At 39.1% G+C, this 23,585-nt stretch overlaps 1 protein-coding gene across 1 annotated transcript in view; it reads right to left on the reverse strand.

The window, feature by feature from the left end:
* Positions 1 to 1,803: 1,803 nt before the first annotated feature.
* The window catches only part of LOC129720741 (probable serine/threonine-protein kinase DDB_G0282963), a 137,540-nt gene continuing 115,758 nt past the window's right edge, over positions 1,804 to 23,585 (reverse strand). The window contains exons 3-7 of the mRNA XM_055672410.1: positions 4,701 to 5,194; positions 4,219 to 4,637; positions 3,889 to 4,153; positions 3,603 to 3,829; positions 1,804 to 3,545 (exon numbers count right to left, since the gene is read on the reverse strand). Coding sequence (XP_055528385.1) covers positions 3,221 to 3,545; positions 3,603 to 3,829; positions 3,889 to 4,153; positions 4,219 to 4,637; positions 4,701 to 5,194 — 1,730 coding nt within the window. The 3' untranslated portion in view covers positions 1,804 to 3,220. The remainder of the gene's footprint in view (positions 3,546 to 3,602; positions 3,830 to 3,888; positions 4,154 to 4,218; positions 4,638 to 4,700; positions 5,195 to 23,585) is intronic.

Below are 23,585 nucleotides of genomic sequence, written 5' to 3' on the forward strand. Positions count from 1 at the left end.
TGGATCAGTTTTCTTCCTTGTGCTGCTTGGTCCTGCCTTGTTCTTCATCGTAAACTTCGTCGCTGTTGTAACTTTTTCCAGCAATCGCCGCCTGTCCAAGCTCAGTACTGAGTCGCTCCTTTCGAATCTGGCCGTCTTCTTCAGAACGCTGACGGAAGCGAAAGCGTTGTACCATGATTTGACATCTGGTGGGGACTTTTTGCAACACTTATTGCGGGTCGTAAGGATGTATCCGGTTGTACGGAAACCAGAACGCAAATTGTTTGTCAGCATTTTCGATTCTCGCAATAGTTTTTTTTAAATCACAGAAGAACAGAGATTTCGGTACAGTTCCTGAATATTTTGCCTTATACTCCAACTCGACACATTAGCAACACTCGTAGGGACACATGACTCACCAAATTATCCCCAATTAGAGTTTTCACAGCTTGACATTCACTATCATTGTGGTTCTTGTAATGTGGAAGCATTCATAAACAGTTTTCTTAGGATCTTGTGTGAACCATGTGTTCACAAATCGGCTTTTGTAAACAACAAAAGGCGTAGGAGAAATTCAACGTTGTAGGTACAATACTTTTCTCAGCCGTAATGAATGTTTAAATTTAGCCACCGTTAGATCCTATTGCATTCCGAGACGAAAAAAAGGTGCAATCTCGCTATTTTAAGCGCTTCATCGATTGCGATGGCTCGAAAGACAACTCAATTCGATCGAGAGTATCGCCAACGCAGCTCGACGTCGCTTCCTGAGCTCGGACGGTAGCACGACGAAGTCTTTTCAAAGTTAATTTTGTTTAACAAAATGTATTTATCATCGATTTAAAGGCAAACTTGAAGATTCGATTTTCTGCCGATGGGTGCCGAGCACACGGGATGAAACTTACTTCAGGGATGAGGTGATAACAATGAAAAAATCTGGTACAATTCGAGATTGTTCTTAATATTTCGTCGCACGATTCTTGAAGTATACGGTCATAATAAATGTGTGGGCTGAGGATAAACAATCTGAAGATTGATCATAAAAAACTTAAATGTTCAGTTTACCAAATGGTTCAGCGATTCCAACATAGCGAAAAACTCTGGGACAGCAAACGATTCAGTGAGGCGCCACGATTTGTTGCGAATTTGGCTAGTAAAGCCTCAGCTGACTTGTACCATCCTTGACGACTTTTGTATTGACCATGTCAATGACGCTTCAGGATAGTAGTTAGATCTGCTCGTAGCGTTGGACAGTTTCAAGCAAGGTTACAGGCTCTTGAATCTGCTTCTCAAAATCGTCTTGAAGGGACAAAAGAAGCGGTGCCACTAACTCGAAGTATGATGTGATCCAGTATTTGTAGAAGAGATTTTCATTGCTAGTGTTAACCACATAGCATTGGAAGAAAACATTCGTGCCTTAACAAAAACGAGATTCGAACTCATTACCTTCTGAGCTGACCATTAGACACCCTAAATCGATCAGCAACGCACTCTCGAATACACTACCGTGTACCTGCAGTTACTATTATAGTAACAACCTAAGACGTACAACTACCGGCCACTGTTGACAAAATGTTGACGTAAAACAGTTTTACATCCGTTCGCTAACGCAGCTTGCTTCGATTATTTTTGTTTCCACTTTTACACACCTATTTTTTTATAGGAAATTCCATTAGGTATGATATTTTCACTATTTTCATGAGGCTGCGAACTTTTTAAAAACGTATTGAGAATCTCAAACATTCACAAGTCTCCTGATAGATAGGTACCTTAGAAATTCAGTTATGATGTTCTTCAAACGTGTAAATCGTTTCATAAAACTAGCGATTACTATATTGATACTGTACAATTACTTGCGTTTATTTTGACTTCACTACGCACTATCGGTTATTGTTTAGTCTGCACTGGGAACGTAACTACCGGATCAGTATTTGCATCCTCAGCTTACATATCATAGTTGCTGCTTGTGGATATGAGTTTGTTTTAACAGTTTACCGTTTTGTTGCGGGGCTTTCAATACTGGGATTCCCGTACTTATAACGGGATAACCCTCAACTGGTTATGTACACGCATAACACTTGTTTTATTGGGCGTATATCTTTAGTGTGGGTATGTGTGGCAACTGGAGAGATTGTGGATTGTAACTGTGAGGTTTACTTCTGGGGGCAAATTGTTGTCTTATCAAACCTAGATTAGCCTACATAGTAAGGTAGTAGTATACTTCGCTTAAGTTTCCCACAAGCTTGTTTTTCTTCCGCTTTTGTACATAATTAAAAGTAATCAACAAAAAAAAAAAAACAGACGCAACAAAATCGAAACTCTTTCCTTCAAGCATAAGATTCGCTGGTTTATAGCTTCATTACCAAAGACATTCGTGGCTTTACTCCTGCGCTACATTTCATAATTCAGTAACCATACTAATATTAGACTACTACAATATACGTTCATTAAACTAATGTGTCTGTATGTACAGTAAACTGGTCTTTGCCATTTCGCTAGAACTGAGAACTACAACATAAGGTGTTGCGATTTCACCTAGCACTTCGTTTTTTGTTTGTTTTGTATTTCTTTCTACAACCTAAACAGAATGCAGAACTGCAACGATTCGAACCCTTCGCGTGGTCTTTCCACCAGTTTGCTACACAGAGTTCGAAGCTTATTTTTCTACAAGCTCGATTCACAGCGAGAGTGACGAAAACAAGGAACCAAAGCTTATCACAGAAAATTCATTCCTCACCGACAAACACTGTCGTTGTTGTCGTTCGATTGATTGTTTGCTGAATGAAATGAATTGAAATGGATTCGGCAGCGGCCGTCAGTGTTGCAGCTCCGCTCGTACGTATGACGAACAATAACTTAGAACGTTAACAAATTGTATGATAAATAATTAGCCGTCGAACCGAGGCCGGAAAAGTACGCTATACAATGACAGTAGGACAAAGCCTCAACGGCTACTGGTACTGCTAAAGCAGCAAAACAGATTTCTCAGGCGGTTTCGTTCGGCCCGAATGCGGCGCAGCGTTTCCTCATCCTCGCGCTCTTCCCGGGCAATGGCGGCTGCAATCAGATCGGGCCAACCACTGGCACCACCCATCTCTAGCAGTGCAGTCAAGTAGTTGGTAGCTCCGTTCCGTTGCCTCCGCCCGTGCCATCGGGCAGTCTGATTCCCCCCGTATATCTCCTCGTCCTCTTCGAGCTCGTCGACTTCATCGTCCGTTAGAGCGCGCCGAAACCGCTGCTGCTACTACCAAGCGGAACCGGAGTACGTGTGCGGAACGTCCGAGTACAGCGGGTCCTCCATGACCTTGTAGCGCACCCGTTGACGGTAGTGATACTCCTTTAGGTAGGATTTTAAGGACTTCGGCAGAGGAAGTTCGTTAATGCCGTCGTAGGTTGTGTTGCTGACGATCGTCGCCCTGCACAGCTGCTGCAGTGAGAAGCAAAAGTTACGCTTCAACGGATAGGTTAGCATCGGTTCGAAAAACATCACACAGGACGGGTCCTTGTAGTGCTCCAGCAGGCCGGTCACAGTGGATGCGGTGTAAACTCCTGGATCCCGCGAGTCAAAGCTGTTGATAGAGTTAGATTAGAATGGTTGTTTTTGATTATAGTGACCTTTTTCTCACCTGAACTTGTGGTTGAACTGCTCGATACGGGCATGCAGTGAGCGACAGTACTTCCGGAAGGAAACGGAAAATAGAAAATCTTCCTGTGCGGAATCGCGCAGCAGGAAAGTTCCCTCCGGTTTACCCTCGAGCAACTTCTCCGCCTCGTATCGGTCCATTTTGCCCCAGTAGAAGCAGCAACTGGTAATTTTCTGCAGATCCGGCACCAGGCAGTGAATGAAGTCGACCTGGAAGAAGCAATCGTTAGTAATGGAAGTTTTTGGCATACACACATGGGCTCTCGTACCTGGGAGTGAACTCGTAGCATGTCCTCGGCTTGCAGTAAATTGTTGGGCAGCAGGAGACCTCGCTGCAGTAGACTGAACGCTGAGTCCGGCGCGCATACAAAGGTAATCTGATGACTGCCACTGGCGTTCGAAGCAGCAGCACTCGACACTGCCACTCGTGCTAGATTGGGTGGTGCATCCACACCCTCCCGGATTTCCAGCTCCCGCTGGATACGCGCCAATTCGTCACAATCTTCCAACGAGAAGTCATCGGCGCTGTTGAGTCTGTGTGATACGAACGTGTTTTAGTTAAGTTTCGAAGAGGATTCTAATTGCTACGCAAAACTTACCGAGAGATGTCAATCATACCGGGTGTGGCAACCACGATCAGAGAGTTACCCGCCGGATGGCCACCGGCACTAAGTAGTGCCTGTGCAGCATTTCGATCTATCCGGTGGATGATGGTGGTCGTGGTCGCGGCTGGGTGATGATGCGCGTGCAGCTCGTGCTGTCCTGCAGATGTTGCTGTCACCGCCGCACCGGTAGCCGCTGACGGAAATAGGAATGCGTGGTTTGGTTGGCCAACGGGAATCGTACGACCGCTGGCGGATGTAGACGCGGCTGCTCCATCCAAGTGGTGATGATGGTGATGCAAGTGGTGATGGGGAAGCAACAGCGAACTCGATTGCAGCGGGTAACCGTTGTTGGAAGAGATAGTCGAGGGAAGTTCCTCCACCTTGCGATATGCGGTACAAACGCATGAATCCACCTGTGTAAGAAATTTTTGTTGTTAATACTTAGCTGCTTTAAAGGTAGTTTAAATGAAGCTCACCTTTTCTGATTCACTTCGAAGCCGACTGGAGCCGCCAATCAATGAAGCTGTTGTTTGAGGAATAGAAGCATTGGAAGGTTGACCAGCGGCTGCATTGCCCGCGGAATGAGTAGGAACGCAATCGTACACCACTTCCGCCGTAGACGGAGACGAGGCTGCCGCATTCTGACTGGCCTTGGTTCCCCGCAGTTTGGCACAGTTGAACTTCAGGCCCCAGTTACCCTTCTTCGCTTTCGCACCGGTTGCTTTGGTGCTGGAACTAGCGCCCGTTCCGGAGGAGATCGCTTTTCCACCAGCGCCGTTCGATTGGTTGAGACAGATGGCAGTGCGGCAGCATTTGCAGTGACGCGACTTTTTACCCGAGGACGACGTGAACGAGCTGAGCAGCGTTGCTGTGATACCGGATGTGGATGGTGATGGCACTGCCGGGACGGTCGTCACTGGTCGGCAACAGCCGGAGGCTTCCACTGTCGGTGAGCTGGTCGTTGTTGATACTGCGAATTCGAAGAAGACAGAGAAAGGAAATTTGATTAGATTTGTCGCGAATTCGGTGGAAGAAGCCAAAGATAACAATGACAGCAATTTTATGATTTTTATTGTTACTCGCAAAATTGAACGAAATTCTTAACTAGAATGCTGTTAGGCTGGTGTTTTCTGAGAAAAATGTGCTTTCACTATTCCTTATTCCCTGATAACAGCAAATTACAACCAAATATGTAGAAGGAACAACTTGTACGGACATTCTACCTAGGTAACCAACAAGCATTAGAACAGGTACGTCAATAGCATTATATATGCTTTTATGGCTACCAATGCTTATGAGAATTCAAGTCAACTAGTTGAATGCGGCAATGTCGATCCAATGGATTACAAGTGTCTGCTAACAACCGCTATTTCACAGCAATTGAATTGTTTGTTAATTGATAGCTCAAAAAATATTTTGCTTTTTGATATATTTGATTTTCATGTACCTCAATCTAGAACAACAAAGTCAGCAGATGATATATTTTACAATACGAAAATTGAGTGCTCATTCCATGCTCATGATACTTTTGAAATTATGAATTTGTCTTCCAGAAACAATCAGAAACTTATGCAAGAATTGATACAAATAGATTCCAACAGCATTCAATGAGCATTGAATTGTTTTGCAAATGCCATTTTCGACTCCTGTTCTGCTTATTTTTTTCTAAGCTAACAGAACCATATTTTTCAAATACACTCAGTTAATTATGTCAGATTATTTTAAACCATTATATGAGCATTAAATTATTTCAACCATTATAAAACTGTTCATTAAGCAAAAATTTTGATTTTGAATAATTACCGAATAAATGATGGAGTAATAAATTTGGCGTAATGGCGTTTACTCAGCTTCGAGGCGTTTAATCAGCTTGAGGAATATAACATTTTTATGCTTTTTAAATTATTGCATTATTTTCGTTTCGGCTTTCTTCTCGAATTAAGATCTAAACAGGCTAGTTCTGCGATTGAGGTCCTCATTTTTGACGTAGAACTACGTCTCTCAGGAAGTTAACCTACATAAAACATAATGTGAAATTAAAATCTCAAAACGAAGAAGAAAAATATGTCCACTTTCAAATGCTAATAAATTAGTTTCCAATGGATTTCCTTCGTTCTCGGAGCAATCGATTGGAAAACCTCCTATGCATCAGCCCGAACGCGGAAAATTGTAATTTGGTTATTCGAACTATTGTACTTTTGAAATTTTCAAGCTTTGTTGAACGCAGACTTCGACCTCCTATTGGTTGTTTAGTGATTGCTTTCACTAACATGGTTGACAAAATATTCAACTTAGTTTGGGCTATATAAGTGCTCTAAGATATCTGCTCGAACAAATCTTTATACTAGTGGATGGCGACTAGGACGGTCCTAAGTAACAGCGGGTAGCAGTAGTAGCGACAACAAACACCAGCAGCGATGACTACAGCGGGTATCAGCAGAGGTCCCCTACGGAAGACGGAAAACCAAGGGCAAATTCACGAAAGGCAGAATCATGTGAAGCAGAATTACGAAAAGAGTCATAAATGACAGAATCACCAAGAGTACGAAAGGCAGAAGCACAAATGGCAGATTCCTGAATGTCATGAAAAATAAAATCACAGGCGTTATTGTCACGAGAGGTGCGGTAGGCGGAATACAACCATGGCTAGATTAAAGTTTTAGTGGTGGCCAAAGTAATTGGAAATGTTATATGTTATGCCTTACAAAATTGAAGCACACAGTAGTTTAAGTTGCAATGGAACTTTCTAGAATAATAAACAACAATCGAAAAATTCCAGATAAAAAAATGGAAATTATGAACAGTGTTTTATGTGTACAACTTTACGGTTTCCAGAAACACCGTGACAAATTTTATTTTGTACTTTTTTTTATCTTCAATATCTAACATTGTGTTATGATTTTTCGCCCTTTTAACACACACTCGCGGCCATTGGTTTGCTCTTCTGTCCAAGCGTACGCTGTCCTTTTTTCTACCGCTGGTCTGAACTTAACTAAGGGAAAGATGATATATTTTAATAAACCTAGCAAATCAGTAGATCAGGTGTTTATGCAAAAAGCCGCCACATTCATCGGCGGGTCGGTGGCCGGCTCTAAGGACAGAAACAATTCACTTGAGCATCGAAAATATCCCCGCGCTACAGTAGGGTTGTATGAAAGAGTGACGTGCACACTTAACTGTATGTTTTCTCGGTAATATTAAATACCGAACTACTTTAAAACATTTTCGTTTACCGTTGTTGAGTTCAGTAAATTAAAATACCGAATCTCGGAGCCCTGACATTATTTACCCGAGATCTCGTCGAACCAAAAAAAAAAACTTACCGAGATTCCGAAAAATAGAACTGTCAAAATAACGAAAGATTTACTATCGGCTTTGTTCGTGTTTCGGTTTAGATGTGAAAGAAGCAGGCGTTGCCGTTTATTATCATTACGGAGTAATTTGTAATATTCAGACTAACCTGAAATATTGAGTGAGTATACACTATTTTTTCCCAGATCTGTGTTTATTGTAAATGAATACTAAAACTAAATGATTGATTCTTACTTTACTCAATTTTGTAGGTTAACGAATCGCTTCACAGGATGCAAGTTGCAGAGTGATTGATGTTGTTTTGTTTCCAGGAAGCAACACAACTTTCCTGTTTCTACCAATGCTGTAATTAGTTGAATCATTTTACTTCATAATTAATAGAATTATACGGATAATTAATCGTTTTGATTACTTCCTGGATTTATCTGAAAATCACAAAATACGTACTTCAGTGAATTTTACCGAAGTTTTCGTAATAATTTGAAAGTTAAAATTTCCGAGAGTTCAGTAAATTAAAACGAGTTTCGGCTATATTTTATGAGTGTTCCGGTATAATATTACCGAGAATCTCGTTATAGTTTGACAGGTTTTACAGAATCTCGGTATTTTGATGTATTACCGAGATTTTTACCGAGACCTCAGCTGTTGAAATCTCAGTAATTCATTTTACCGTACTCGGTGATAATATCTAAGTAAAGTATCTAAATAAAAAAGTTAGAGCGTATAATGTGTTATTTCAATATAAATCGGTTATTTTCAAAGATAGAGAAAAGCCTTCTTTTTACAAAGTTACTTGAAATTATTGGAGCTATAACATTGTAGAACAAATTTTTCTTATCTACAAAGATAAAAAAGTTAGATACTTTTATGCATTGAAAATGTTGGTCACCCTAATTTTTGATAATTTTTCAATATGCGCTTTATCATATGTAACAACTTTGTAGAAGAAAGTTTTTCTCTAAAATGTTGCTATGGAGCTCTAGACCCAAATTTCCCCCTAAATTTGGTTTCTGGACCATTGTGCAATGTTTAGAAAATTGATTAACTTAAAAAACATATATTGTTTACATCTTAGTCAATGGACAAAAAAGTCACAAGCATTCACCGGCTCTCACTCTTCTATAAATTTGTATATTTAGGAATTTACTCTTTCGATATTATCCAGTCACCAATATTTAGTGGATATCGAAACTGAAATGAACTGAAATAAAAATAACTTATAACTTATGACCGTTGCAAAAATGTTCAATTCTTATGGTAATCATAGTCATGATATAAACTTTTAATCACCATCAGCAGCAGCAATGCAGTTTTTCCTCGATTGCACACGTATAGAAATGTACAAATAGTACCGCTGCAGTACGAATAGAAGTGTAACGCTGCAATCATAGACGACGAGCGGCTCTCTGCTACACATATACTGTACGGAACTGTTGCTTTCACCAGCATGTTTTCTTTCAAGACATCAGTTTTCATTATGTTATAACAGCAAAATTAGAAATCGTTCAAGAAAAAGGGTTGTTTCAAACTTTTCTAAAAAGTCTTTACCCTCAAGACATCAAATTAGTCCGAATGCATGGAAGCAAACATAAATTGACCTATTGGGACGGGGAAACTCTGTAAATTTTTCTTTTGATATGATAAAGAGAATATCACAGGTAACGGTTGGTGTCTATTCATGTTGTCTGTGCTAGGAATGCTCGCATGTGATTGGTTTTTGTTCGCATAAATTTTTATCTATCCAACAATATATTGGTTATTGTTATCCTTCATGTGGTTTATGCTGTTATTATCGTTTGAAATCTGACGCAACATTTGCCAGTTTCATTTCCTTTTTTTACAGAATGCATCCCAGTATAGAAAACAAAGACGAAGTCCCACGTCAAAACATATAAAGGTTCAACACAATTCTAAATATTGCCGGGGATTGACATACTTTGAAGATACATCATTTTTGGCAGGAACAAAAACGACCATCCATTCTTCCCAACAGTTCTACGGAGACTGAAGATAAACGGTGGTCGTTGAAATAAAACACTTCAGTTTGACTAAAATGATTGCAGAAATTCGAATAACTAGACAGAATGATTGATACTACACATAGAAACAACTTTTATCACTGTAAAGTCACGAAGAAAGGCCTTTTTTTAAAATATACTTATAAAATACCGATATAAAATCTTGAATTTTCAAGCTCTGAGCTTTTGCCAGATAAACAACAAATTGTCTTTTTGAGGACAAATAAAAAACTTAATTGAAGCGTTAATATTTTCTCGTTTATTCATTGTCCAAATGTTGGAATGCCTTGACAAAGACGGTTGTAAACTAGACTTCATCTCCATGTCTCAGTACGAGCTGAATTATCTTGTTCTTCAGCAATATACAACATCCAACAGAAGCGTAATGATACGTTGTTTAACTAAGTACGGTATCTTTTGTTATCTGCTTCCATATGACACTAGAAAGCAAAATCAAAACTTGTAAATTGAGAAGCCTCAATCATGCAAACAACTGTACTACCGAAAATGGTCAACATTTGTTGAAACGCGTATTCCGATTGATCTGATTGGTCGCTTAATGATTACTTTCCCTAACACGGTCGACAGAATGATATACCTAATAAACCGGCAATGTACTACTTGAGCTATATAAGAGCCTGATTTTGCGTAAACCAATCATTTTACTAGTTGACGGCGACTAGCACGGTCCTAAAAAAGTAACCTGCTTTTGCTTAAACCAATCATTTCTCTGGATAGCGACTAGAACGGTCCTAAATAAGCAGCAGCAGCGAGAGTGGCAGCGCCAACAGCAGAGGTAGTTGTAGCAGTATCAGCGGTAGGTGCGGTGACACTTCCTCTAATAAAAAGCTGCCGTTGTGGCAACATCAGCGGTAGGTGCATTGGCCGGCACTTACTTCAGTAAAAAGCTCTTTGGTAACACAATGTGAAAACAGCTGTCCACTGTATTATCAGAAGAATGCCTTATTCTCACTGTCAGGATAGCACAAGCTGCGAGAAGCATCATATCCAATTTTGGATAGAATAACAAATTGTCCTTTTTAGGACAAATCCATCAAAATGTTGGAAAGCCTTGATAAAGACGGTTGTAAATTGCAACAATTGCTGATTAACGACACGATTTCAAATGAAACATAAAACTGTCCTTCTCAGGACAAGCAAACAATAAAATGAAAAAGGTATCATTGTTTTCTTTTAAGTCGACAAGGGACATAATAGAGTCCAATTCAAATGTTTCAATTCAGCACATTGAAAAGTAAGCATTGTTCTGATTTAACTTTCTTGTCGGATTGGCCGTTAGTGGGTGGAGATTTCATAATTTTATTAAGATTTTGCATGGTTGAAACACGTTGGAAATAGAGAATTTTTCACAATCATATAAAGATTTACCCATCACAAACATTTGTTTCGTACGCTAGCCTGCAACAAAGAAGTAGCAAAAGGGTTGCGTGCAAAGCCACGACCGCAAGGTTGACGAAGAACAACATAAAGTTTATTTGCCTTGTTGCATTTGATCGAAACCAATAACTTCTCTCCGATAATAGTAAAATAAAATGAAAATAATGTGATTTAATGACATTTTGAAATTAAGATGTTGACCTCCGGTTTCTGGAAAGTTGCCAACAACAATATCGCACGCTAGCCTGGGGGGCAAATGCGGTCTCGATCAACTAGATTAGCTAAGAGAATTCGTTATCGATATTGTTTTCGACACATTTTACAAGTTGTAGGATAAGTACAACCGTGCCCCAGTGCTGCGTCGAGAAAACGACTCCAAATGCCATTTTAAATTTTTCAAGGCCACCACATTTTTTCCAGAGATTTATACTGCAAAAACTGTCATTAGAGTTGCAAAAGAGCTTGTTATATTATTCTAGCAGTTAAACTGCAATTATGTTACGAACGCAGATTACAGAGTCCACTTTGACAAGCGCTTGGTCATGAGTTCGAATCTTAGTAGAATCGGATCGCTAGGTGTCAGAGAGACTTTGACGCTTGGGTTTATTCTCGGGCTCCTTTCCATCTCTCTACTTTGACCCTTCACTCACACTAAATTGCAGATAAACAAGAAAGAAAGTCAGCATTCGCGGCTGCTCACACTAACGTAAACTCTCGTAAAGATTGCCAGAGTATGCGTGTTTCTTTTACTCTCTTATGCGAAAAACCAAACCAATATCAGCAGCTTCGTAGTCCCGAATACATAGTTGACTGAGCATACACCTCTCCATGCAATTATAACTGCCGATACTTGGCAGGAATAACACGATGTTGCGATTTTGTTTGTATATAAGCATGTGAGGGAAGGGTAAGAAGCATAAGGATTCATCACTTACCACGGTGACCACGGTTCTTCCTTTCCGGAAAAGTCATTAGAGATGCAGACGAAAATTTGTTCTCTGGCAACAACGATTGTAACATTTCCCTTCTTTCCTTCCTTAATCGACCGTAAGGACGCAGCCGGCGCCTCTACCGATCTTATACAAAGCGAAAACCACTGAATTGTAATAGATAGTATGTGTAATTGACCATCTTACGGTGGTTCTTTGTGCAACTTCACTAGCTCAATTGCACGAAAAACGCAGATTAAGATTACCAAACTTCAGTAGTCACAATGCTGTCCCGTACAATAACGGCAACATCTGTCAACGTCAACTCACTGTAAATTATGCTGAACGATACGAGTATAGATTGCTGTTGTGCAGCACATGCAAAAAAATTCTTTATTGCAATCATAATCGGAGACGCGCCTCATCTAACGCGCAATCACAGCACACCATGATGCTGCTCTTGCTGCTACAGGAACAAACATGAATAGCCACAAGAGGCGCAAACCAGACCAGACACATTTGACACAATTACGCCACCCGTCATCCGGGAGAGCGAGAATGCACATGTAGAACAGCATTCGACATCCGTCGCGAAACGCCGCTGCATAGTGGAGCAATGTTGGAAATAATCGCGGAAACTATAGTCACTATTTTACTTTAGTCTGGCGGAAAGGAAAATCTTTGATCCTACGATCATTTTTCGAGTATTTAAAAAAAAATGGGTTTCGCACCCACCTCGCCAGACTAGCAATACAGTGACTATACAGGAAGCTGATAGTCTATCAGCACTATTCGCGCTGACGGTGTTGCTGATATTTGTTTGGTTTTTGCATGCGAAAAAGAAGGAAGGAAATATTTTTGCTTTTGTCATCACGCACATTTTGACAATTACATACGAGTGTTCACGTAGGTGCGAACAGCCTTCAGAATCTCTTTCAACGCGAATAACCCGAATTCCAACCAACTGTGCGCCGCCACCGCAGACACGTCGTAACAAGTTGAGGCACGTCTTGCTCTCGTTCTCCGTTGCGCTGCGAGTCGATTCCGGACGTTTCATGAATGTGTCATGCAGCGAGGTTTGATATGGAGTTCTATTTTCATTCATTGCATATCAGCGAACAAACACGATCAGTCAGGGGGTCGTCGTCCATGCTTTTATTCGCAGGAAATAAACACATGCCTTTTTTGACACAACAACAACAACAACAACAAAAATCCCGAATCTGCTGTTGCCGCCACGGTAACAGCAGCAGCTGTGGATGTTTGTGGGTAGAAGAAGAGGGTCAACAAAGGGACCGAACGAAGATAGGAACAGCTGCAGTAAGTAGTCCTTTCGGGACTGCAATTGAGAGGGCTCACCCACCCAAAATGAGATTACCCACGTTGTGCCACTACCTAGTGATGTTCGATAATCACCCGATTAATCGGTTACCAAATTTCACATTGTGAAAAGCTACTTTTTGGTTATTAAATTGCAAATCGCAATCAACCACTTTGTTTTTGTGGAAATCAAAAATTAAAAATCTAACATCACTATGCACTCATTTTCTACTGCCATCCCCAGCTGCATCCAAGTAAACTGCCTCGCTGCGTGAATTTTGACAACTGTCATGCCGCAGGCAGACAGAAGGTCACTACTGATCGTACTTATCCGAATCCTGAAAGGGCACGTGCCTAGCGGAATCGTCTGAGTCTGAATCGGTGAAGGTCAGCCGGCTCCGCCTCTCGGACAAGGGTAGAGAAAAAAAAACAAATTTCCACAGATTGTATCAATTCCAAGGAGGAACATCGAAAACATGCCATGTATGCCCAATACAATATCTATAACCGTACACACATATTCTACCCACCGGATGAAGCGGGCGTCGTATTTCCTACACGGCGACGTTCGGCAACGCCGGCGCTGATAAAAATGATGAATCATATACGCTACGAGGCGGTGCACAGTGGGACCAGTTTGCAAAACAGTCGGTCAAAACTCTTTCCCGAAGTTTTAGCGAGTTAGTGGCTTCAGAAAAGTCTTTCAAAATACTCAAGTACGTGTTTTCGATAAAGAATCAAATCATACTTTTTTGATTGGCTTTTCACCAAGCTTTTATAAAAAACCACAATGTTTAGTTAAAAAAAATTATGTAGTAGTCTATTAGTTTCAAATCACACATGTTTTATCAGAATCTCAACTGGTTTTGAAGTTATGCAAAGAAATGTGAACCAGCGAATAGTTAAAATATTGAATGGATGGGATTGGATTTCTTCATACTGAAGTAAGACCTAATTTTACGTCAAAAGTTGCTTTTATCAAAGGCCTAAATGATAATTAAGAAGCCAGATCCTATCGTTAAATTTGCAAAAATTTAATTCAAATATTTCATTTGCTTAATGTTCTAAACAAATCGTAAATGGGTCTGACCAGTAGATAATGTGGACTTTAACCACTTAGAACAAACATTAGAATCGGTTGTCACCAGAACTCGCTAAAAAGGAACGAAAAATTGATCCTAAAAGCTTATGTCAGTGAAGAGTTCCGACCGTCTATTCGACGATCGCTCCCGCAATGCGGCGAGGCGGTGCGATTGGTGTGTAGTACATGCACACGAGAGTTAGAGGAACTCAGCTGAACAGCCTTTGATGATGAAATACACAATTGTAAATGCGAAATATTCAACCATCCGTGATAAGCGCAAACAAATACCAGCTTTGAAAGCTTTGATATCATGACACCTACAACGTTAAACAACGTTGCGTCACGGCCCGGTGATAGCAGTGATCGGATTGTGTGGGTGTGGTTCGACTTTCCCCACGTGGCGCGTCGCCCCGCCATCGCAATCCGGTTTTATTCCGTGGAAACGCATAATCAGAATAAGGTGTAAGATTACAGCGTACCAGCTGATTCATGATTCTGATTCACGGTTACCGTACTCGGTGAGCCGCACAGAGATAACGGGAAAAGAGTATCGAAGAATCCGACTGACTGTCGTGAGGGAATTTCATTATTACGCAGGTCAGGGAAAACTTAGTACTGCTTCCAGGATTCTTGATCCTAGTTTTACATATTGTTTCTGGTGCTTCGGGTATAAATTCTGTATCCAGGATACTGAATTATGGATTCCATTTCTTGGAAATAAAAACATCTGCAATGCGTTGTACTTGAAAAGTCCTAGATAGTAATTAATTCTGCTTAAACGATTATATATAGGGACGAATGGCCACCGCGGTCAAAATTCCTCAAAAAGATTCTATAAGTTTAGGATTATTTTTTAAAAATTTAATAATTCTAGATTTTTACAGTCAGATTTGGATTTCATATGAATGGTTTTGAGGCATGAACTTCAGATTATGAGTCTTGATCCTTAAATTCTTTTTGTCTATTGTTAACCAGAAAAACGGATTCTTATGCATTGAAATATATTATTTATCCTGGTTTAGAATTCTGTAGAAAGAATTGATTGCAGAGTTTAAATTTTACTATGGCATTTATATCAGGAATTCTCTACTCTTGATTTCTATTTAATTTTTATTGAATCCAGCTTTCCGGAGTCAACGAAGTAAAGAATCAGGGTGGATTTTGTATTCTGTGTTTAAAATACACTCAGGTTCCTGTTCTAATTCAGAGTTCAGAGTTTTCGTTTCTGATTTTTTCTCAATTGTCCTGAAGAATCTTCCCTGATTCCAATTATATAGTTAAATAGTCGAAACTGTGATTTGAATTCCGCCTTCTAGATTTCGGAACCACAATTTGTGTGTTCAAAAGATTGGGATTTTCAATTTTAACTTGTATTTTTTTAGAGGTTGTGGTCTAGAGTTTGGATGTGGAATTTCAAACGCCTTTTAAATTTCTTTTTCATGATGTTTAATTTAGATTTCCTACTTGAGTTTGACATTCTCAGTTGTGAATGCTAGTTTTCTGCAACCTGGTGGGATTTTATGTTTGGGGCCACCACATTTCACGTGGATAGAAAAATTAAGACCCCTGTCCACCTCCGTGGACAACCGTGGACAACCGTGGACTTTGAAAAAACTACTTCTCCCCTCTCCTCTAATATCTACGTGGGCAAACAGTTTTGAATGGGCACACCAAATGTCAGCTAAAAATAACATTAAATTCAGATTCAGCCTAAAACCACCCAGACCAAAAAAGCCACAAATGAAAAGAATCCCATTGAAATTCAGCCTACAAGGGGTCGGAAACGCACCAAAATATTAGAAAAGGGGTGAACAAAAATTGATTCTAAACTTTACTGTAATTGGTCCCCAAATGGATTTCGAAGGTTACCGGAAATTTTCGGTGATTGAGCGTCAGGAAAAGGTCGAAAGCTACTATCAGAAATTTATCCCAAATAACCCTAAAAAACTAAAGAAAGAAAGAAAGCATTTAAAAGATTACACTGAAAAATATCCCTAAAATCCAGAAAAAGTCGAAAATAAAACACTCTTGAATACAATTTTAAATGACTAAAAACATGTTAAGGGAAAAAATGAAAATCTGAAAAATTGAAAATGAAAAGGAGTTTTGAAATTTCTCTATTACTTCTGAAAGTCAGTTGAGACCAAAAACAAAAACAATAATATTTTATTATATTATAAGAACATAAAATTCACATATCATTCACAAATGGAGCCGATTGTCATTTCCAAAAATTTCACACATATTATCAAACGCATTTCAAACTTTAACTCAAGAAACCAGAATAGCTCTGACGCTGAGCTGAAACCAGTCTGAAGCTTCTACGAACGATATTAGTGATTGATTTCAACTTTTGCCGAAAAGAATAGAACAATTTTAATTCAACCGAAGCGCTCCTAAAGGCTAGAGAACCCAGGAGCAAAATAATCAAAACTGCACTCTGAAATGACTGTACGTACTTTAAAAGCAAACGGGAGCGAAACAAAAGCAGTAAGAACGCCACAACAGAAATTAGCTCCAAATTGGACAAAAACCATTCATGCAGCAGAGAAACTCCTTAACCAGAAAAAAACATCTGAAAGTTAGTTAGTATCTTATAATAAGAATGCAATAAAAAGTCTCGTAAATGTAGCTTGAAACATATGAAAAATTAAAAAGAATTAATTCCGGGTCCAGTTAAAAATGGTTGCGAAACGTCTCTGAAGGCTAGAAAAAGCCAACAATCGAAATAACAGTTAGAAACGTTTTTATTAGACAGAAAAAGTCAAATAATGATCAAAATTAAGACAAAAAGTGCTGGAGAATGAAAAAAAAAAATAGAAGAAAACCAAAGTTCGTCCTGAAATATTTATGTATAAAAAAAACACTCTAAAAAATGGATGAAGCGAACTAGGTATTCCGAATTGACTAAAAATTTTCAAGAACGCTGCTAGAATCCAGAGAAAAAAAAAGAAAATGATCATGAATTTGGTTCAAAATTAATAAGTAACTCTAACGATACGAAGAAACCAGAAAGAAAATGATTCAAATTCTGCCTGAAAGGGCACAGCAAAAATAATTTAAAATTTAGCTAAAAGTGGTTCCATGCATGGATGAAACTGATTCCAAATTCAGCTAACAGCTGAGTTGAAAGCACCTCGAAAAGTTACAACAAAGTTTATGATAATTTCAAATTACCCTAAAAAACTAAAAGTACTACCGAGAGAAAACAAAAAAATTGTATATATCCTATTTTACCTGCATTTCTTGAGAGGTTCTCAACATGTCTTAAGACCTTTTCCAAAAAACGGAGTGGTCACAGATAACATTTTATCTATATTCATCTAAAATAAATTAACAAGAACTTTAGAATTTTTATAACAGGCAAATGTATTTTTAAGCAGATTTTCATTTTTTTTTTTGGAAAAAATATCGTGTCTACGTGAACATCATCATTACACCCTCCCCCTATCCCGTGGACGGGCGTGCCCACTCGCGTTTTAAGTTCTGTATCCTGAATTTTTATGGAATTTTTATGGAATTTTTTCAAATAACTGATTCTGGCCCGATTTCCTAAAAACCTGATCCGTCGATGAACTGAAAAAGTTCGTTCGACGGATGCCCTTGCATTAGCCAATGTCACTATGATGGGTGGCGAAATGGTTTTCAAAATCAAATTCCTTGATTTTCCCTGATATTCCCTGAAAAATAACATTAGTTTATCTGAAAATTTTCAGCATTCGGCACAAAAAAGGGCAACGTAGATTAACGCAACTCTGAAATCCAAGTGAAAAAAATATTCAATTGGATATGAAACCGTACCGTAGTAGTACCGAATTGACTTTTTATGCTAGAAAAACCAGTTTTTTTTCGTTAGTTTAAAAAAGAATTGCCTCTCGGTTCAATACTTTTCTCTGAACATTTTTTCAGTTTTCCCTAATATTTCCTGAATTCCCTGATCAAAAATTAATTCTCTGACATTCCCTGATTTTCGAGGTTTTTCCAGGTTTTCGACACTCTGCATAGGGTAAATTAACCTACAGTGGGTCCCTTTCCTATAGTAGATCACTCGCCAGATTAACTCAAATTATGCGAAAAAATGAGAGAAATCTGAGCTGCATCAGAATCACGAGAAACATTTATAAACTCCGATTTAGGGTAAAACTAACTTGGATGGACAACTGGTCAGATCAACCTCAATTTATGCAAAAATTCGAGAGAATTCCATAAAACTTTCATCGGGAAACATCTTGGGCAGGTGGTTCACCCAAAAAAATGGTCCATCTAAGGCAGTTTTACTTTAAATCAATTAATATGAGGTACCAAAATTCGCGTACCAAAAATCACGTAGGGTAAATCAATCTTTAGTGGATCCCTTTCCTATGGTGGACTACTCGTCAGATTTACTGGAGGAGTTTTCAAAAAACTTCCATCGGGAAACATTTTGTCCAGCTAAGCTGCATCAGAATGACGAGAAAGATTTAAAAATTGCAATTAAGGGTAAAACTATCTTGGATGGACCACGTCCTTTAGTGGACCACTGGACACAGATAAACTCAAATTATGCGAAAATTTGAAGGATTTCCATAAAACTTTCATCGCGAAACATCTTATCAAGCTAATCTGCATCAGAATCACAAGAGACAATTGTAAATTATGATTAAAATCAAAGGAATAAACAATGTTTCGTCAGGGTGGTTCACTGAAGAAAGTGGTCCAATAGTTCTACCCTATATGAAGAGAAATTGAGCTAATTTGACGAGTGATCCACTCCAAAAAGTAGCCCATCCAAAGCAGTTCTACTCTATATTTATTAATATGAGCTCCAAAAACTCACTCACCTCGTAGGTTAAGTAAACCTGTAGTGGACCCCTTTCCTATGGTGGACTACTCGTCAGATTAACTCAATTTATGCGAAAACTCGAGGGATTTTCAGAAAACTTTCATCGAGAAACATTTTATCCAGCCTATCTGCATCAGAACCACGAGAAACTTGGCATTTGAAGACGCAAAGAAGTGTTGAAATGAAAGACCAGAACAAACCGTAGTCATTACAGCGTGTGGATAGTGTTACGTGTGATTCGTCTGGTGTAGTTTGAAGTGCAATCCATCAGGTTGCGGAGAAGTTTTTAATAAATTAATAATAAATAAAGATAACATTGGAAATATAAATAAAAAATATTTTAAGAGGTTGTTCATGAGACACGACCGCAAGGATAACGTAGAATTACGACCAGAGCCTGACAAAGTCATTTTCAATTGACAATTATCAGGTTATAGTGACGCTTTGACCCGTCGCTTTCAATTGAAAAGCTTTTGTATCATTTTCGAGCACTTCGTAGGTCACATGACACACAGTCGAAAACTCTTGCTGTTATTCTGACAACTGAAGGGCTTGGAATTGATACAAACGCTTTTCAATTGAAAGCGGAGATTATCACCATCACTCTCACATGACGATTCTCAACTAAAAGTGGCAATGAGCGCTGACGGAACCAGTAGGTTTCCATACAGTACTTCACGCATGTATCTAAGAAAGAGGAAGGAAATATTGATCGGAACTTGCGTAACGTATTTATTGGATGCCACAGCCGTTCTAGCTACGGCTTGCGGTATTAACAAACTACCATCAAACGACGCGATGCGGTGCTAATTACAATTGAGACGCTGAAGGAAAGGAAAGAGTCTCTCCCTCCGTCACTCTCTCCGTCGGTTGAAATAGTCATTAGTTTCATTTGAAATGATTTGAAAGAAGGAAGAGGGAAAAAGAAAAGAAATGATTCGTTGATAGTAGCCGAAAGGAATCAAGGGAAAATGAAACTGTTCGAATCGAAATGACAGCGCGAGTATATCAGTTTCATTGTTTTGTTTCGAAAATCTAGAGCCCTAATTACGACAGCCTCCCTTATGTCAATGTATTTTGGCAGTAGGTTTGAAAATACACTCGATTGGGTGTGTAGCGATAAATTTCAGTGATAATTCTCTTTCAACTCTCTTTTTGACTATGTCGTAGAGAGTTTGGTTCCGGTGTGTCGTTGGATTACTCCTGCCTGGGGAACGGAGGATGGATGGCGAATGTGAGGTTCCGTTAATGGTGAGCGGTTTCATGAAGTGCCGCTTATATGTTCTATCATCCCATTTGCTGTGTACGGCAGACACGGCCGTGCGGTAAATTGCTCAGAGGCGCCCAGCTTCACCTGTGTCAGCAGAGAAATGTTACTGAAGCGAGTCCGACAACACCAATACAAGAATATACATCGTGAGTATTGCGTGAGTCGAGAGTATGAAAGGATGTGTGAAAGTAGACGAAGGTGATCACGAAGGTAAGTTACCTAAGTTTCCATGTCTAGATAAACATTTCAAAAGGTCCTATCTGCTTTTATCGTTTTTCCGGAGCGTCTTTTTATTTTGGTAATGGTTCAGCTTTAGTAACTTTCCCAAGCGTGGTTTTCGTTCAGAAGGCTAGAGTGATCCCTCCACTACCAACTCGTGCAAATAACGTAGCATAAAAGGTGTTTAATAAGTTATGGTGATTGAATGAAAGTGATCGATCAAAAAATCGATCAAAGCAGATAGGACCTTTTGAAATGTTTCTCTAGATATATCAAAATATTCTTAAACATATTCACATCACTCTATCTTGTCAAAATAGTGATCCTTGGTATATTACCTTTCCTACTAACACAACACCCTGATTCCTGTAACGTCTATGAAGGTAGTATGGGTTCCCTGCACCTTCTTAAGTAGACGTTGAACTAACATTTCTGCTTCCTTTCCCCGGCGATTGTAAAGACGTAGCCAGGTATCCAATGAAAGGCTCAGTTTGCAACTCACATCATCTTTAAGAAGGAAACTAGTCCCAAGTTTCTTTCCTGTGAAAACAGATGATGTGTTTGTGAAGTTATCATTATTATCACTTTATTTATCCTAAGCTGATCATTGTATAGCCACCTACGATGTGTGCAATCCCTTTTACTATGCTATGCTATGCTATGCTAATTCTCTTTAAACTTTTTTTTTTATCAACTGATCGGCAACCGTTGATTTTGGATATCAACCAATGACACGGGATGATTCAAGTTCTCTTGTTATTCTTCGCTTCGCACACACTACAAGCAGGCAAACGAGACATAACGATCATATACATACGCTATCGACACACTCACAGCTATTCGCAGTGGCCAAATGACTGACACAACGTGACCAGTGATACCAAATGTGCAGATTTGTCTGCAAAACGCAGATTTTTGGAGTCCGTGTGCAAATATTTATTGATTTGCAGATATTTGCAGTTTTTCCACGTTACTGCAGATTTTTGTCAGAATCTCCTTATATTTGCGCAGATTTTCTTGAAATGTGTGCAGATTTTTACAGACTTTTGCCTGCGCGAGCGAAATTTTTTCGGATCACGGATGGATTTTTTTCAGATTTCGAGCACATTTTTCTGGTTTTTCGAGCAGTTGCAGACATTTTTCAAAAAAATCTGGCATCTCTGAACGTGACAGATCCGGACAAAATTACTAACATGGTTGGACATGTTCAACAATGCTGTGCAGTGCTTGCTGCGGTCTGCCGCGCACTGGAGACAAATCAAAAAACGGACGGCGAATTTTTTTTTATTTGAAGTTTCATGTTATCCATATCTTCTAAGTAGTTACTTCGTTTACTGCTGGCCTTCATATACTTTGATGGAATTAGTTGGAAAATTTAGTGTATAGAGGGCGCCACACCTAACTTTCTAACGTAACTTGCTGGACGAATAGTTTTTTCGGCAAATTGTGCAGAATTTCATTACCAAACTGTTTACTGAATACCTCGAACCTGTAGAAATTGGGATTTCAGAGATACGAGACTTTTTCTAAAATAACAATTTTTCATTCATATATTCAACTATTATGCTCGAAACATGGCACTTTAAAATTGATGAACAATTTCTAGTGATATATTGGTTATTCTATTAAACAAAAATTTAAAAAAGTGTTTTCAAAGGCTTTTTTATTGGAGTTGTACCTAGAAAAAGCGCAAACGAATCCAAGCTTCCATGAAACCATTTGATAGAGTACCTTTCTTACTAACAGAAAAACACAAAACTACAGTGCTTTATTTGTAGTTTCGAAGGTGAGGCCAGCTAATGTTTTTGATTTTAACATGCATTTGTGCACTCTTTATAATACAAAGGCCGGCGCGTACACTATGTTCCCGTTTCTATGCGCAACAGACAGAACACCACAATGACGCTGAATCTAGAAACGGACGGAGATAGGAAATTTTGAAGTCCAATGTTATCAACATCTTCTAGAAAGTTGTTTCGTTTACTACTGTCCTTCAAATGCTTCATGAAATTATTTACGCTTTTCACCGTATAGAGGGCGTTTCTTGGTAGTCGAATAGTTGTGTAGATCTTTATTTCAAAACTGTTTGTTGAATACCACGAACCTTTAGAAATTGAGGTTTTAGAGATACAGTCCCTTGAAAAGAAAACTTTTTAAAAAACAACTCAAATACCTCGAACATGGCTGTAAAATATTTGGTATTGTATCTCGTAAATTGTAGCTAATTCCATTAGAGAATATGAAGGACAGCAGTAAACGAAGCAGCTTCCTAGAAGATATGGCTAACAAAGGACTTGAAAGAATAATTACGCCGTCTGTTTTTCGATTTGAACCCAGAGTTCGCCGGTTGGTTCGTCTGCTGTGGAACTCTGCTGTGTGATCGAATGAGTCGTCTGCTCAACCTTGCAATGCTAAAATCAACTGCTGCTCTGCTGCATATCAAACCAGTTTACAGTAAGAATCAACCGTTCTCTTGCTGCAGTAGCTTGCATGCTAGCTTTTATACGTGGCTACTGAGAGTTGAACTTCTGGTAGACGTGCCTTTGTGGACCAGAGCGAGTAAAACAACAACAACAAATCGATTGTTAAGTCAAGTCGTTTGTATGCTTTGGCGTCAGCTATTCTGGGAAAGAAGGCCATGTTTGTATTTTCATATGCGCTAATGATAGACCCCTCAGTAGATTGTGAAAATATGAACTCTTTTACTTAAAGTTATGGAGAAGTCTTTGGTTGAGGTCAATTTTCGTTGCTAAATATAATTTTATGTTGCCGAGCTCGATGTGCGCATAATGGACTCCTTTTTCTATTGTGAACCCGAATACATAATACAACACATTTTCCTTTCCTTCTCAGAAGGGATTTCGATGTTTTGCTTTGAAAAGATTAGCTCACGACGAAAGAGCTAAAACTTAAAGGCCAAAATTATCGAATTCATCGATAAAGGTTTTGCTTGCTTCGGGCAGTTTTTTTTGTATCAGTAGTCAATAAT

This window comes from Wyeomyia smithii, chromosome 2 (assembly GCF_029784165.1).
Source record: "Wyeomyia smithii strain HCP4-BCI-WySm-NY-G18 chromosome 2, ASM2978416v1, whole genome shotgun sequence".
Classification (NCBI taxonomy): Eukaryota; Metazoa; Arthropoda; class Insecta; order Diptera; family Culicidae; genus Wyeomyia; species Wyeomyia smithii.